The following is a 12,841-nucleotide window of genomic DNA, read 5'->3' as shown; positions in this document are numbered from 1 at the left end:
TTTCTTTACTAGTTATGAATTTGCTAGTGCCATACTCATTCTTCATAGAAAGATCAGTGCTGAATGTCTCGAGTGACAAGCATTTTGCATCATAACAATCAAAGACAAGCAATAATATCCTCCCAATATCGGGATTGATGCAAACCCTTCTATTACATTTTGAATATTCTAATAACGAAACAAAGGAATGTAGCGGAACTAGCGCAAATATGCCATTAGTAACTGTTTTGAGAGATTTAGAACTGCCTAATATAGATCCAAAATATGCTATCGTTTGTATAAATATTCGCTAAAACGAGAAGACAGGATGAAAATTTAAAGCTATTTACTGCTTAGACTTATACTAAAAATATCAATATCAACATCTAATCTCATTCCCTCATGATTCACAATGAACAGGCACCACTTTTTTACAGCTGCATTTTATTGTGTTATTCCTGATATACTGCTTAATGTGAGCAAATCTATGATTAAAATGTTTTATGAACTTCGTAGACTTTGGTAAGAGATTCTTCTGAAAAGTAGTTTTCTCTACACATAAAATATGATACCTGACTGTTCTGCTATTTCTAATAACAGTCTGTGATACACAACTATTCCATGAACAAGTGAAAAAAAGATAATTCAAAGAAATCTGTTTATTCTATTCTAAGAAGAAAAAGACAATAATTTGTACTTGTACTTGTTGAAGAAAAATTAAAAATACATGCATGAAGGACACTTACTGCAACCATTTTTCCTTCACATAAATGAGAACTTTGAGTAAATACAAGGCTATTTGAATCCAATTAACATTTGTCAATAACACTACACTGTTATGCTTTATGGAACAGTAATGATCAAGGATGAATAGAATAAGCGGAAAGCACAGTCAGTTTTAAGCAGCAAAAAAAGTTAAGTTTAAATCAGATATATCGAGGAGGTAAAACCAACGTCCCATCATAATTGCCAGCTGGAAGTTTTTTTCGATCAACATCATCAAAATATGGATTCTTCAGTAGCTGTTTCGCTGAGATTCGTTGTGCCGGATCGTAAATAAGCATGTCCTATTAAGAACATACAGTAAGTATAAAAATTCAAAGTGATCTTCATCTAGAATAAATTATTAAAAATTCAAATGTTAAAATTCCAATGAATTAATCCTTACACGCAAAATCTTAATGGCTTCAGGATCCATATAAGGGTCAAGAATTTTGCGCAAACCATCTTCCTTCCATTGAGGGAATGACATCTTGAAATCTGGAAGCTGGGTAACTCCATGCCAAATATCTTCAGTAGGAGTCGACATTATTCTGAAAGAAAAAAAAAGACAGAAAAGATAGCAAGAGAAACCAACATAAATACAGGAAACAAACCGGAAAATGCGAAAAATCTGATCAATTTCTGAATCGCCCTGAAATAGCGGCACTTTTGTAGCCATCTCAGCAGCTATGCATCCGATGCTCCATATATCGACTCCCATAGAATAACGAGTTGCGCCAAGAAGTACTTCAGGAGCTCGATACCAGAGAGTGACAATCTGTTGAATAGAATAATTTAATATAATGCAATATGAAGAATATTTTCAACGGCACACTTATGGTTATTAAAGCTAAAAATCACTTCATGAGTGTAAGCCCTTATTGGAATACCGATAGCTCTTGCAAGACCAAAATCTGCAAGTTTAATCGCACCATTTTGATCAACCAGTAAATTCTGTGGTTTCAAATCACGATGGAGAACACGCCTCTGGTGACAGAAACAAATAGCTTGCAATATTTGATATAAGTAAGATTTTTGCTGTAACAATTAAATTGATTAGATTAAATTGATTTATCCTCGTTCAGTTTATTAAATATTTCACAAACACTGCTACAAAAAATACTTTTCTTCCTCTTCATAGAATTTCCACTTATGGAAAAAGATCACTGACCAATTCTTTGTTCATCAACTCACTGTCAGGAACTGTATCAATGTATTTCTTCAAATCCATATAGAGAAATTCAAAAATCAAGTATAACCGATTCTCTTCAAGTATGATTTCTTCAAGACTGAAAACACGAAGTTTCGATCGACTTCAACTATATTCGGATAATGAGTCCGGTAAATTTCTGGTATTGAAACAATTACTTCCTATTCATAAATTCGTTAAAATATATAACTTAATTCCTCACTTTTTTCGCTGAGTTTTCAAACAAAGCGACCAAAGAATATGTCTTAATGAAAAACCAACGCAACAATGTTTGGATGAGTTAATTCTCGAAGCAATGAAATTTCTCGAATTGCTGTTGCTGGAACTCCTTCATCTTCATTTTCCAAACGAATCTTCTTCATTGCAACCATCTTTCCTGATCGTTTATCGATGCCTTTGTAAACCACTCCATATGTTCCTGAAAATACAAAAAAATACTTCGTATCTTTGCAGAGATTTGCTTTCATAGAATGATTCATGACTGAAAAGAATTTTATATTTTTCATATACTATAAATAAATTAATAGGGCAAGAAGCTGCAGTGAGTGGCACTAATTCAATGAAGTAGAAGTTCAGACAAATCAGAAGTTAAACAATACAGCTACCAACATGCCGTTCGATCCACAACATCTGTCACAGTAGATATGGTTAATTATTTAAAAGAAAATTTTTCCGAAATCTGGTAGCTAAATCTCCATCAATTTGGACATTTCCAGTGATTTTATGATGAGAAATTTTAGAGAAATACCTTCGCCAATCTTCTCAACTCGACTATAATTTTGCAAAGCGCTAATTTCTCCGGAGTCCATTCTTTATATTGCAAGAGACGTGAAAAGTAAATAATTTTTATTTCTGAAAACTGTACAGATTACTAACCATACAATAACAACTCAACATCCTTCTACTTATTTCAAAAAAAAAAAAAGCACTGAAGAACAAACAGACAGAAACAAGGCCTCAACAAACTCTCATTACATTATTACCTCACTTATCAATCAATGTATTTTAAACATTGTCTACATGTTTCATGAGCACAATTACATTAAACAGTTTTATTGAAATCTCACTTCACTCATGTATATATCAAATCCTGCAAAAAAGCATTAAAAGTCAAATAACCCACGATTAGGTAACAAGTATAACAAAACGGAAACTGATATCTTGTACTTACTGAAAATCCCTCAGAACTGACGGAATACATTACAAAGAGTTACAGAGGAATGCGATGATAAGCTCGAGAGTAGGCCTACCCAAAGAATATAGTTAAACCCATCACTAATACACTAAGAGCCATTATATGCTATTACAAAAAGTATTGCGCGAATAAATTTAAACGTGAAATTACCAATCTATTCATGATTGACCTAAATTTTGCATCAAAATTTGAAATTATGAGCCATCCAAATTTCGATACAAAGACACCTAATTTAATTACCAAATCCTGAGGAAAAAGTAATAAACGGTAGTCACATAAACATCCTCATGAATCTCAGAACCAGGATATTTTCAAAATTTCGAGGAAGCGCAAAAATACCCTTTTGAAGAACAAAGACAAATTATAGAGCAATCATAAGAGTACAGCATATAGAATCATATGTAAACAGTGCAGTAGCTTAATCGAGTCACATTCAGCAAAACAATTTTTGGGATTCACATAGCAAATGTTACGCGATCATCCCCTCTGTACTACTTACGTGTACTTCCACTACGTGTACATTCCCATGAGTCTAACCGTAAACAGATACGCTTCCCCTCTCTACCCTCACAATCCCAGGCGAATCATTTAAATTTGATCATTCACTTGGCGCTTTTCTCTGGAGTCGTTATGAAACGAGTTGTGTCCTGAAGCCATTTCAGGTTAGTTTGTGGATACGTGAACGCACGTATATCGATAACAAGCCACTCCAGCGCAAGTGGTAAGTACGTAAAGGTGCGTAATGTAATTTTTGCGTAACCTGGATGTGTGTATCGTGTGTAAGGTACGAGATTGTATGAGTAGCACTTCATGTATATCTAGTCGAACTTTAGTTTCAGAGATGTCAAAATATTGAAGAGCAAAAAGTTAACATTTCGTTTTTATGCACATTACTACTAATAATAATTACTAAACGTGTATACAACAAATTATAATGAATGAAATATGTTGAAACAATGTGAAATTATTGAGGATTTCCTTATGCTTGGGCCTTCTTCACAATGAGCGGTCCAACATTATCACCAGTGATTTCATTATGTTTGTTATGGCTTCCATCACAGTAAGGCCACTATAAGAAAGCATCCATCAAAAATGCTATATGCAACAAATGATTATCGAGTCTATATGCTATATGTAACATAAACTAGCAATCAAAGGATCACTGATATTAAGCAAAGGAGCAACTATTAAATTTAAGGAGTTATTAATGATAGGTAGCCGAAATTAACAGAAACCAGACCATCTTCCTTAAAAAAACCGTTTTTCCTTTTAAATTTCAAAACAAACTTATGTCACTGATGAAAAATGAAGTCCTATAACCGTTACTGTACTTTTAAAAAAAGACCTTTTATTCATGTAAAATTTATGGCACAAAATGCTTTGTATGCTTAGTGTACAAATAATTTGATCATTTTTTTATGAAATTTTAGGAGACAAATTTCACTTAAAAAAAACTGTCCTTTTTAGTGATAGTTTCTTTTAAGCTATCCTTTCTTACCGTTATATAAAGAAAACATTAGAGCACATTAAAATTGAGATGGAAGTTCGAAACTATCACTAAATATTTGAGAAATTATGTTATATATTGTATTCCAAACGGAGACGATCTAATAACCAAAATATCATAGGTCAAGGAGTGATTTTTTTTTTTTTTTTTCATAAATCATCGTTAAATTATGGAATTAGTTTGAGACGGACACTACTATCTAAATGATGTGATCAGGGAGTGAATATACCATGCTTAAATGCTCAATTCAGCAAAAGTTATCGACTGCAAACTAACATTGTTGCTTTTCCAGCACCGACAGAAAACTTTTTTCTCACCAATATCTTCTAAATCAACCGTTTCGGCCACCTTAAATAGGAACATTTTTGTATTTTTTTTTTTTTATATTTTATATTTGTATCAAAATTAGATGGCATGTCACAAAGACTACGTCACTTCGTTCGTGACGCTACCACATAATAAGCAATCCTTCTTTAAAAACTTAGAAGCTATCAATACTACTATCTCGAACTGTTCAATTTTAATGCACTCGCTAGTTAAGCCATTAATAGTTCTATTTGGTATTCCAGTTGCATTTTGTAACAACTTGATTTAAAAAAAATGCGGGCATAGAAATTACTTTATCAGTGAAAAGTTTGATTTTACTGTTAAGACGAGCTTTCTTTTTTGATAGATGCACACCAACATAATATCCAAACAACGCAGACCCAATCAACGTACCAATCCCAATTAGCCAATTTCTCGCTGTGCAGCACTCTGTTAACAAACAAAACATTCACCATTTACTTTTAGTTAAATATTTTTGGGAAAATGAATATATAATTGAAATTGTACAGCTTTAGCAAATCAGCACTAAAAGACTTCTTTTTTAAATCTTATCAGAAACTACGAAACATACCAGCTTGTTGAATGGGACTGTAACCCATAGATCCAGAAGCTCCGTCCATTAATTCTGTAAACTAGCAACAAAAAATAAATTCAGAAACAACTTTTAACATTTTCGAGAAATGAGGCATATATAAAATGTAAACCGAAGTGCAGCATATTTCAACCACTGAAGATAAAATTCATTTCGTGAAATTATCTTTATGTCAAGGTTTCAAAATCACAACATCGATATGTCATTTTAATTAGTTGAAACCTATAGTAACAGCAATAGAATATGAAATTAAAGTGTGTTTTATGAATCCAATTTCATATTCCACGACTTATCTCTAATTTATCCAACAAGTTACCAAGGATGTAAAAGAGAAAAGAGTTGTACGCAGAAATACACACCAATATCACAAATACTCATAGCGCCGATAACTTTCCTTTAGATATAGAACATCAGCCAATTCAATTCAAGAATTAATTACGTATTAACACAAATGAAATACATTGTAAAACACATCTTACAAACATAATAATTATTGTTATGACGACAGGACAGGGTTAGGTAACCGCCTAAATACAGCAGACCATTTAGATCCTTCGTTACGCGCTACTTTTTGTCCTTCCTCTGTGCTATCATAAAGCATTTCCACAACTGGATCCATTTTCATTTCCAAATCTGTTAAACGCTCAAATAAAGGATGAGCAGAGAGATGCCTCACCATCCAAATGTGCAATTCTTCAACATCCGTTATCGTGTAAACCAGTCCTCAAAAATAAACTTCACTTTTTAGCAATAGTCCAAACTACAAATAGTTTTGCTAAATGAAATTAAAGTCACTGAATAATGAACTTATAGTTATCGATCTCACAAAATTAAGAGTTTCACCAAATGCAATTTTAGCATGTTCTTATTCCAGATTTATGAGGTATTAGAGAACATTAATTAGCAAATTGAGCAAATCGATAAGAACTACACTAAGTTAGGACTATCTTCATTCAGAACATATTAAATGTAGAATAAAGTTGAGTAAATTATCAAATGTAGTGTTTTAAAGTAGTAAACGGATGCAGTCACATGTCATATAAGTCACATTAACAAGTTAATCAAAATAATCATTCGCAATTTCAGTATAGAAGCTGTTACCTCCTGGTTTTAAAACATAAGCATATTCAGCTAGTAGAGTTGGTGTAATGATTCGCCACTTATGTTTCGCTTTCTTAAAATGTGGATCTGGATACAAGAAAAACATCTTTGTGAGCTGATGTCGACGGAAATAATTTGGTAAATATTTCATTGCATTAGTTCGGAGACATGCGACATTTCGGTAATTCCCTGGTTCTCGCAAACGTAGCGCATGAATTTTGTCTTGCACATAGTCACTAACCTATGAATTAAAGTGGTTTTAACGAAAACATTATTTCTGCTTTTGAAAAAATGCAGTCATTACGAAATCAATAAATATAAAATCATTTCACCTCATTTACTCCGTGTAAAACACTTTACTTCCTTGTTTTTGTTGGAATCAATAAAAATAGCAAAGTTCCCTTAAAAACTAATCAAGTCATTGCCCTTTTGCCCCTACCATTTTTATACTTTTTATAAACATTTCAGTTTTCAAGGATCGTGAATTTTTAGTACTATTTTAACTAACTCCTTGATAAAAGTTAACTAAATTATAAAAACTATGGCTCAGTGTTGTTCAGCTAACTCAAGGAGAACAGTTTATTTACTATCATATTTGAATAACTTATATACCTTCACTCGAATCTCCAATCCAACCATCAGAGCTTCTGGATATAAAGTAGAAAGTTTAATCAGCAAACCACCATAGCCACAACCAACATCAGCAAACTCTACCTGACGTCCTTCACTGAAATCCCCGAAATATTTCTTCCAGTCCATCCTTAACTATATTGGTATTATTCATTCTGTTATAAGTAATAATCACACAGCAATTTTTCCAATATAATACTAATTCAGTTCATTTATACAAGATTTATCTTACATGAGGTGAAAGTTAAAAAAGTGAGTGTGCGAGTAGAAAGTGTACTAGTAAGTTCAAAATATAGTTTATCATTTTTTGTGAACAATATGTGACAATATGAAACTTACAATGGAGCATCAACGAAATCTGTTCAGATACAATTTTAACAAATAATAGACAAACTAATTAGAAATAAACTGGTTACTGATTGCAGCTCACACCTTAAATACATTTATGAATCGACACAATCTCTGTATGCTGTACATTCGTATCGATGCTCCATTGTAAGTTTAATGAATCAGTTGAATTCATAAATAATTAACAGTTCACTTACTGCTCGGGGAAAACCGGGTAATCGAATTCATGGTCACTAATCGGATTTGCATGAGCCCTTTGTCGGTAGAACTTTTTCTGCGGCAATTCTCGCATTTCTTCACCATCTATATCATCGTCCTTATTTTTAAACAATCCAATTTTATTTTCTGTGCTAACCATGTCTAGCTAACAATCACACCCAATTTTCTTAAATTATTAAAGGGGTTTTATTTTAACCAGTAAATAAAAAAGTTAGAAACGCTACTAACTGTTCCTCACTAATCTATATCATATTTGCATTAAAGGAATAAAAGTAAACGATAAGTGAAACACAAAATTATATTCAACGACATATGCGCCTCGTGAAAACCTTACAAATTTAACACGGCTGCAAAAGAAAAATGCGGAATTGTCATAAGAATTGGTTCACTATTAACGAAAATATTAATTAGCCAAAAGCATACATACCTAACTTTCAGTAAACAAAATATTACTTTAATCAAGCTTGGTAAAATGAATGTAGCAAGAATAAGCTATAATTTAAATTAATAAGGCACAATTTCTATATGCTACACGCTCATATCGATGCTTCAATTAAGTTTTAATCGGTTAGTTGAAACCAATAAGAATAATTCATTGTTTAATCTAAATATGCGCATCAAACTTATGTACATTTGATCTGCACAGTTAAGATTCACATTTATTTTATAAGCAGCATAACAACTGTAAAAATATCACAGACAATCACTTTCAAACAAAAAGATGAAATGAGCTATACAATTCCTACTGCACCAAATCTCTGATTACTTAACATAGTTCAGTAAGATTGCTAAAATTACTCGTACTAAAATCAACCATTTTAAGTTAACTTCTCAATATTAACAACAGTTATTCCTCTCTTTTCTAAAATCTAATTTTTATATTGTATTTCATAAAAATTAAATTACTTACCAGCAGTTTTAGAAAGAATCTAGAGCAAAAATAACGAAAACTTTAACAAAGCATATTGTCGAACAAAGAATTAGAGAAATAATTAAGTTGTACAAATTAATCTGTAAAGCGAATGATGAAATCCACATCTACACCACATACCAAATTCTCTAAATACTACCACCAAGCTACCACCTAGAAAGGAAAAGCAGATTAGGCACTTATTCCATTAATAAGATTAAAATTATGATCATAAGAAACTATCAAACAAAGAGTCACAGGAAAAATCAAGGAATTTAAAAACAGAAGGAATCAGACGGAATGATTGCTATCATCAGTAACAAACAACAAGACCATAACATGCTTGATTCTCCACATGTTAAGCAAACAACCTTAGTGCCACAAATTTTATAAATCTCTTATGAAATATATCAAAGTTATATTAAACTTGATGAAACTACTAAACAGTTTACGATTTTTCATTAAATATGCATTAAACTTTATAATGGTCTATTTTAACAAAAACATTATTAGAACTTTAATAGCATATTCCAATAGAACAAAAATTCACACAACGCTTACATACAGACCCACCAACGCCTAATATACAGAAATTGCGCAATTTCGAAAAGTTAAAAAATAATGCGTCTAACATTCTGAGCAGAATATGTGCTCCTAATACCAAAAGTCTCCATTTTTGAGAATACTTAACGGATTGATTTCTTCTGTCCTGTGAAAATATGATGCTTCCTGCGTTTAACTGGTAATTCTATAGCAGATACCTAAATATTGAGATTTGCATGATACTCACAAATTTTCATGAATAATCCTGACTGAAATCTAATTTTAACTGCTCGATCTCGATTTGCATATTGTGTTTAAAAATACATACCTACCGCTTCTTTCACTAACAAAAAGTCGAAAATTGGATTTGTAAAATTAAGTGTAAGTTTGTCAAAGCTAATTCGAAAGCATATTGCCAGGTTTAAAACAAACCTGAAGAGGCCAACCACCACCGATAACACCGGCTTGTACGGCGGCACCAGTCACAACCGCTAATTCCGGATCAACACCATGATTTGCTGCCTTTCTAAAAATAATCAAATGTAGAGACCAACGTCTTGAATTTCAAATGACTGATTCAGAATGAAAAAAAAAAAGCTAAGCATGGTTCAACTTGATATATATCAATCTACATAGTACAACCTAAACCATCCATTGCTCAGTTTATTTTTATTATTATTACTGAGATGATAATCTATGCTTAGATTGTTCTTCGCTTGTACTAATTTCGCTCGTTCAGTCCACCAATAAAAAAATTAAGAAATTTACCCAAAGTAACGACCAACAACGGAACGAACACGTGGTATGCGAGTTGAACCACCCACCAGTACAATTTCATCGATATCGGATGCCTTTATTTCAGCGTCATTTAAAGCTGCTTCTATTGGTTCTGTGATACTTTCAAACAAATCTTCATTCAAAAATTCGAAATTGTCACGAGTAAGCTGAAAATGAAGACTAAAGATATGTACATTTTTTTTTATTAAAAATCTTCAGAAGTTGAATCTCTAAATAATTTCAAAACCTTATAATCATTACTCTATAAATCATCTTTCCAATTGACCGTAAATTTAAATCGATATTTGTGGCAGGAAGTGTAGTAAGTTGAATTTTTGCAGCTTCAATTGCAAGGCGCAACTGTTGGATATCTTCTTGGTCATCAAGCGCCTTGCCGTACTTCTCTTCTATGTACTGTAAATGAACAAGGCAGAGGTAACTCATCTAAGATACATCTAAGATACAATCAGAATTAGCTGTGTAAGTTCCAAAACATTTGGAAGCAATATTTCAATTAAACACCAATAAGACTTAAACTTGGATAAACATGCGATAAGTTGAATATTTCAGACTTTAAATGCTCAGTTGTATATAAAACGCCATATACATTTCAATTTTGAATTTATCAGAATTAGGAATACAACTATAAAGAAAAATATGCAAAAATATTAACCTGCATCAAATCACTTTGGACACGATTATTAAAATCTTGGCCACCAAGCCTATTGTTGCCAGCCATTGCCACTGTCATAAATATGCCTCCTTGCAACCATAATATCGAAACATCTAATGTACCTCCGCCTTAAATGAACTGTTAGTTACAAAAAAAAATAGTAAAACAAAACAATGAATCAAAAAAAGAAAGAAGTATAATGAAACAAATACCTAAAGTGCAACATATTATACAGCACTCTTCGACTTTATTCCAAGAACCACACATTAAAAATATATAAATAAATAAAACTGACCTAAATCAACTACAACAATGTACTGAACGTCTTTTTTCTTATGTAAACCATAAGCAAGGGCAGCTGCAGTTGGCTCACTAATTACACGACGACTTTCCATTCCTAAAAGCATGTATTAACAAAAAATATCTGCATGAAAAAATGCTGACCTCATAGAAATGAATTTCAAATAAAATTTAAGACAGTAATTTTTTTTTTCTTGCAATTAAGAACAAACCGGCTTTTTCAACAGCTAATGAAGTAGCATTCCGTTGCTCTTCATCAAATTCAGCTGGAACAGAAATAACTGCCCAAATAATTTCTGTCCCATATTTCTTCTCGGCTGCTTTTCGAAGATAATTTATTATTATTGCACCAACTTCTTCCGGTCTTATTTTCCTGTAAAAAAATAAAACATCTGGGTTAGCAAGCCATGAAAGTTTTTTAATTCTGAAAGAACAAATATGAACTTTATGAAAAAAACCAGTTTTTTCAAAGCAGCGACTCATTTTATATCACAGATGTGGATTAAAAGAAATTTCACCTACGTAAACTTACTTAATAACATTATTTTGCAGTGGTATGACAAAAAGCACTCGCCCTTCCATGTCTAACTCAATTTTAAACGGATATCGCTTCCTATCAACCTGCAAAAAAAAAAAAAAAAAAAAAAACCTCTGAAAATCAGAACACTAACAAGTATGATTCGAGAATTTTCATATGGAAAATAATCACAACATAGTCGTAAAACTTTAAATGTTTCCCAACAGATTTCTTGATTAGAAATCAAATCCACTTTGGTTTGCACTTCTTTCTGCACTATATGCAGTGCTGACATGGAATGTACGCATCGAAAAAAATTAAAAAAGCTAAATGCGCTTATAAAACTAACCAAAAACAGATTATTCATAATGGCTTTACAAACATAAAAGTAACACCTGAAATTGTGGGTCGTCTTCAGATAACTTTCTGCCAATGAAACGTTTGGCATCATATATTGTTCGTAGAGGATTGTGCTCTTGTTGTTCAACAGCTTTTGAACCCACTATTACTGTACCATTTGGCCTGTGATATTTAAAAATAATATTGGAAATAGAAAAAGACAGAACATTATTAACAGTTGGAAAAAATCACAAATGAATGCTAATAATAATAACTTACAAAAATGCAACAACACTTGGTATACTTTGCCGTCCCGTCTCATCAGCGACTATATCTGTTATCCCAGTGACAGCTTGATATATGCCTATTGATGAAAATGTTGTGCCCAAATCGATAGCAGCAATTTTAGGTGCTGGAGGAGGTAGTCCATATTTTCGAGCCAAATAACCAGCCAGAAGCAGTGACAGTAAAGATGTCCCTAAATCGGTAAAAATCTACGAATTATAAGGTGATAAAACTATCTCTTACTTTACATTTAAATTTCTAAAATGCAAGTGAATTCAAAGAAATAAAATGTAATACTACTGCTGAAAAGATATATTCAGCTGTGCTATTTGATAACTTGAAGTATCTTAACTGTACAGTGAGTAAAGTATCTTAACCGTATACCTGAGAAGTACGTGTATAGAAAATGGAAACGTGACGTACTAACGCTGTATCATAAGTAACGTAAACGGCAATAAGTAATTTACCCAATAATGATACTGAGAACGACATATGCAAATGACGTCGAAATTCTCAAACGTAATGTCTCAGGTTATAATACAGATAATACCATTGTGCTGTAACAGTCATATGATAACGTACTATTCTCATTTGGTTCACGTACGCCGCTTTTACTAAATATTTACG

At 32.3% G+C, this 12,841-nt stretch overlaps 4 protein-coding genes across 4 annotated transcripts; all 4 read right to left on the bottom strand.

Annotated features, from left to right (window-relative positions):
* Window positions 1-905: 905 nt before the first annotated feature.
* Window positions 906-2,760, bottom strand: Bma-cdk-1 (cell division control protein 2 homolog, putative; the record flags this gene model as incomplete). The annotated part of the gene is made up of 7 exons (XM_001891768.1): window positions 906-1,046; window positions 1,148-1,292; window positions 1,356-1,519; window positions 1,603-1,779; window positions 1,913-2,030; window positions 2,213-2,369; window positions 2,700-2,760. 7 exons carry the CDS (start codon window positions 2,758-2,760, stop codon window positions 906-908), a joined length of 963 nt encoding a protein of 320 aa, XP_001891803.1.
* A 1,365-nt stretch (window positions 2,761-4,125) lies between these two features.
* On the bottom strand, window positions 4,126-5,600 carry Bma-cisd-1 (putative hematopoietic stem/progenitor cells protein MDS029, putative; the record flags this gene model as incomplete). Its single annotated transcript, XM_001891769.2, has 4 exons — window positions 4,126-4,215; window positions 4,930-5,001; window positions 5,273-5,409; window positions 5,552-5,600. 4 exons carry the CDS (start codon window positions 5,598-5,600, stop codon window positions 4,126-4,128), a joined length of 348 nt encoding a protein of 115 aa, XP_001891804.1.
* A 468-nt stretch (window positions 5,601-6,068) lies between these two features.
* Window positions 6,069-8,009, bottom strand: Bm6127 (tRNA (guanine-N(7)-)-methyltransferase, putative; the record flags this gene model as incomplete). The annotated part of the gene is made up of 4 exons (XM_001891770.1): window positions 6,069-6,295; window positions 6,674-6,914; window positions 7,286-7,433; window positions 7,849-8,009. 4 exons carry the CDS (start codon window positions 8,007-8,009, stop codon window positions 6,069-6,071), a joined length of 777 nt encoding a protein of 258 aa, XP_001891805.1.
* Window positions 8,010-9,466: 1,457 nt separating this feature from the next.
* Window positions 9,467-12,706, bottom strand: Bma-stc-1 (dnaK protein; the record flags this gene model as incomplete). The annotated part of the gene is made up of 11 exons (XM_043078038.1): window positions 9,467-9,541; window positions 9,756-9,849; window positions 10,092-10,267; window positions 10,362-10,514; window positions 10,774-10,901; window positions 11,069-11,170; window positions 11,286-11,446; window positions 11,606-11,694; window positions 11,986-12,112; window positions 12,209-12,407; window positions 12,682-12,706. The coding sequence occupies 11 exons, from the start codon at window positions 12,704-12,706 to the stop codon at window positions 9,467-9,469; spliced, it is 1,329 nt and encodes a 442-aa protein (XP_042933972.1).
* Between the last annotated feature and the right edge of the window lie 135 nt (window positions 12,707-12,841).

Source organism: Brugia malayi (genome assembly GCF_000002995.4).
Source record: "Brugia malayi strain FR3 genome assembly, contig: Bm_v4_Chr2_contig_001, whole genome shotgun sequence".
Lineage (NCBI taxonomy): Eukaryota > Metazoa > Nematoda > Chromadorea > Rhabditida > Onchocercidae > Brugia > Brugia malayi.
The sequence above is the reverse complement of the archived record's forward strand: the minus strand, read 5'-3'. Positions and strand labels throughout refer to the sequence as shown.